At 37.4% G+C, this 3,452-nt stretch overlaps 2 protein-coding genes across 2 annotated transcripts in view; both read left to right on the top strand.

The window, feature by feature from the left end:
* The window catches only part of CBG04361, a gene marked incomplete at both ends in the record, with an annotated part of 1,038 nt that extends 563 nt beyond the window's left edge, over positions 1-475 (top strand). The window contains one exon of the mRNA XM_045241477.1: positions 263-475. Within this exon, the coding sequence (XP_045092654.1) occupies positions 263-475 (213 nt within the window). The remainder of the gene's footprint in view (positions 1-262) is intronic.
* Positions 476-1,549: 1,074 nt separating this feature from the next.
* The window catches only part of CBG26574, a gene marked incomplete at both ends in the record, with an annotated part of 3,848 nt that continues 1,945 nt past the window's right edge, over positions 1,550-3,452 (top strand). The window contains 2 exons of the mRNA XM_045241476.1: positions 1,550-1,666; positions 2,001-2,237. Coding sequence (XP_045098303.1) covers positions 1,550-1,666; positions 2,001-2,237 — 354 coding nt within the window. The remainder of the gene's footprint in view (positions 1,667-2,000; positions 2,238-3,452) is intronic.

Below are 3,452 nucleotides of genomic sequence, written 5' to 3'. Positions count from 1 at the left end.
CCCTTGTGTGCCTCCGCGCCCACCCTCCTAGGCGCCTTCATTTCCACGTGGCATATCTCCTCAGGACTCGATTTTTCAAAAAAGTTGTCAACTACAAAAATGAAGCCCTTGTCTTGTTTAGTATACTCTGAAATTTTCAGACAATTTGAACAATGTTTAGTGCGTTTTGGAGCTGTTTTAAAAAACGTTATACTAAAAAAGCCAAAATTTGGCCTTCTTATCTTATTTAGGCTCATTTTTCAGCGAATTTTCAACTTTTCAGAAAACTCCAGAAGAACTTGCCGCGCTGGCAAACAAGAAACAGTTCTCAACAGAATCAATTGATGAGCCATGTCCAGTTGCTCGACGTCCCAGTGAATTATCAATGGACCCGCTGAAGAATCAATTGAAGGCTGTCCCGATGGTCCAGGCATTCAACTCGGCTGAAAATCATTTCATTGGAGCAAAGGATAAGGAGGAGCAAGCGAAGAAATGAGACGGGAACTTGAAATTTGAACCTTACTCAGAGAATAAATTTGTTTTTTTGGATTTTCTTTTTATTTTTCTGATTTTTAGAAAAAAGATATCAAAAAGTTGTCAACTACAAAAATGTAGGAAATTTTATCAGCTACATTTTCGTAATTGATCACTTTTTGATAGAATTGATGGTTTTTGAGATACGAGCGTTTGAAAAATGTTGAGCTGTGAAAATCTAGGTGCCGCGGGGTGCCGCCGAGCGCCGCCAGCCGCCACCACCCTCCCCCTTCTTATCTGCCTTCCGCGCCATCCTCTCATTGTGTCAACCGTGGTGTAGCGGGTAACGCCTGTGTTTTGAATCTGACCCTCTCGGGGTCGAACCCCACTGTGGTCCTTTATCTTTTTATTTCTATTTAGAGCTTTGCGAAGCTTCGAAAAAGCCAAAACAAGATCTATTTTTCAGTTTCAACTCTATGAAAATGCAATTTCCCTCTCTTTTCTATGTATATTAGTATTGAACATGTCTTACTACCTAACAAGGAGCAAATCTAATGGACCACCTGCCTGGAGGCCCCTCAAGTCCCTTTAATCCCCTCCACCTTCTCTCCCGCATGTATAAATTCTCAATTGTATAAATTTATGCTCATTTGTGTCATTTTAACATGATCTTGCTTGAAGATAGGCTAAGAAACCTGGTTTCTTGTATTTTCTGCTCTACAAAACCACTTTGAACTTTTTCAATTTGTCGGAAATTTTCAGAGTATACTAAACAAGATATTTACTTTGTTTTGCTAGTTGACAACTTTTTCTGAAAATCGAGTCCTGAGAAGATATGCCAGGAGGAAGTGAAAGCGCCTAGGAGGCTGCACGCGCTATCTTACCAGGACTGGAGCTCTATCTCCCCAGGACTTAATTTTACAAAAAAGTGGTCGACTACAAAAATGAAGCTCGGGTCCTGTTTAGTATACTCTCAAATTTTCAGGCAAATTGAACAATTTTGAATACCTTTTGTAGTCCATTGATTTTAGTTATGCCTAAATTGCTCAATTTTAGACTATTTTCATGCTAAAACCTTCAAATTTACAGAAAAAAAATGTCTGGAACAACCATTTTTGCTGTAATTGAGTGTCTGATAAAGTTTGGAATTATTGGAGCGATCTCCTATGGGTTATACGAGACATATGGAACCATACTGTGGTCGGGTGTGCTTGTGAGTAATTATCTGGTTAATTAGCCAATTAAAAATGTGAAATTTCAATTTTAAGATGTAGAAAATTTTAATATCTCCATTTTTGTAGTTGAACAGACGTTTCTAGATTATTTAGATGTTCAGAAAATTCAGTTTGAAAAAATAGTGTCTCAAAAATTGAAACTTTTCGGTTTTTCGGTTTTTTCAAATTTCCGAAAAAAGATATCAAGAAATGTTTAACTACAAAAATGTAGGAAATTTTATCAGCTACATTTTTGTAGTTGACCAAAAGTTTCTAGCTTTTTTAGGTTTTCAGATAATCGAATTTGAACTTCTGTAATCCAATTATTTTCAGCTCCTCATCTCTCTAACCCTCTCCATTTGCTACCTGAAACGTTTGGATGACTATGCGAATCTTCAAACTCATTTGAAATATTTGAATATGAATGCTGCAGGATTTTTCCACAAAAATTTGAATTTAAAAGAAGAAAAGACCACTGGAACTTCGATCTTTCCCTGGGTTTTTGCAAGTTTTTCGATATTTTTCATTCGAATTTTCGGCCCTTTTGGATTTTATTGGATTTTTGCTTTGGTAAGTTTTAGATTTTTGAGAAATTTGTGAAAATTGAAGTTTTGAATTTTTTTGGCAAAAATCATTATTTGAAAATCATCCCAGCTCGGCGCCTCTCGGCGCCGCAAGGCGCCACCACCTCCCCCTTCTTATCTGCCTTCCGCGCCATCCTCTCATTGTGTCAACCGTGGTGTAGCCGGTAACACCTGTGTTTTGAATCTGACCCTCTCGGGTTCGAACCCCACTGTGGTTCTTTATCTTTTTATTTCTATTTTTTTTCAATTACTTTTCTACCGCGAACGAGAGGTTCTAGCAAAATGCGTATCTTACTAACTGACCCTATAAAAGGTCCACAATTGAACAATCGCGAAGAAATTCTTGTTTTTTTTATTTTCCGAACTTCTTTCTTCTTATTTTGGATGTTTTACTTCTTTTTTCGCCGTTTTCTCCGCAGTTTTTGTTCGGAATCTATTAAATTGCCTCCGATTAATTGGGGTATTAAGGTCCAGACACAAAATACAAAGAAAAACACGGTTTTATACAAAAATAATATTTATTATTCCGTATAATTAATAAAGAACAACAATATCACCAAAAGATACTTTAGACAAAACTCTAAAACTGACTTCAATCGTCCAAACCGACACAACTAGCTGTTCAAAAAACTAACTCTAATTCAAACACACCCGGTTGGCGCGCTTGTCGTCAGCCGAACAGCGGAGCGTCGTTGCAAGCGCACAGGGAACTGCAGAAAGGGTTTGGGGGTAGCTTGCCTGGGCAACTATTAATTAACATATAATACTATACTAGAATACTTTATAACCATGAATGTATCGTTTTGTTTGCAGAAAAATAGAGAAAATGGCCGGAAGACAAAAGTCGGAAGCAAGAAGCCGAAATTTCGAAAATCTCTGGAAGAAGCATTGCTTCTGTACTTTCAAAACGTAAGAAGCGTCCAGAAAATCCGAATTTTTAATCTAATTTTTTTTTAAAGCTGGACTCCGACCAGAAATTTTTATTGCATTAAAACGTGTTAAAATTTATCTATTTTTCAAATATTATTGAGAAAAAATTCAAAGAAAATCCGAAATCCCCGAAAAACGGCGTTGAAAAGGAAGAAAATTCAAAAAAAGGTGCCGCCGGGGGACGAGGATTTTCAGTGAGAAACCTAGGCCACGGCACCTGACAGCCTTTTTTTCAAGTCGCCGACAGTGGTTTTTTACGTTTTTTACCTGC

This window comes from Caenorhabditis briggsae (genome assembly GCF_000004555.2).
Source record: "Caenorhabditis briggsae complete genome, chrI, whole genome shotgun sequence".
Taxonomy (NCBI): Eukaryota; Metazoa; Nematoda; class Chromadorea; order Rhabditida; family Rhabditidae; genus Caenorhabditis; species Caenorhabditis briggsae.
Note: the sequence above shows the minus strand (reverse complement) of the source record. Positions and strands in the feature narration are given on the sequence as shown.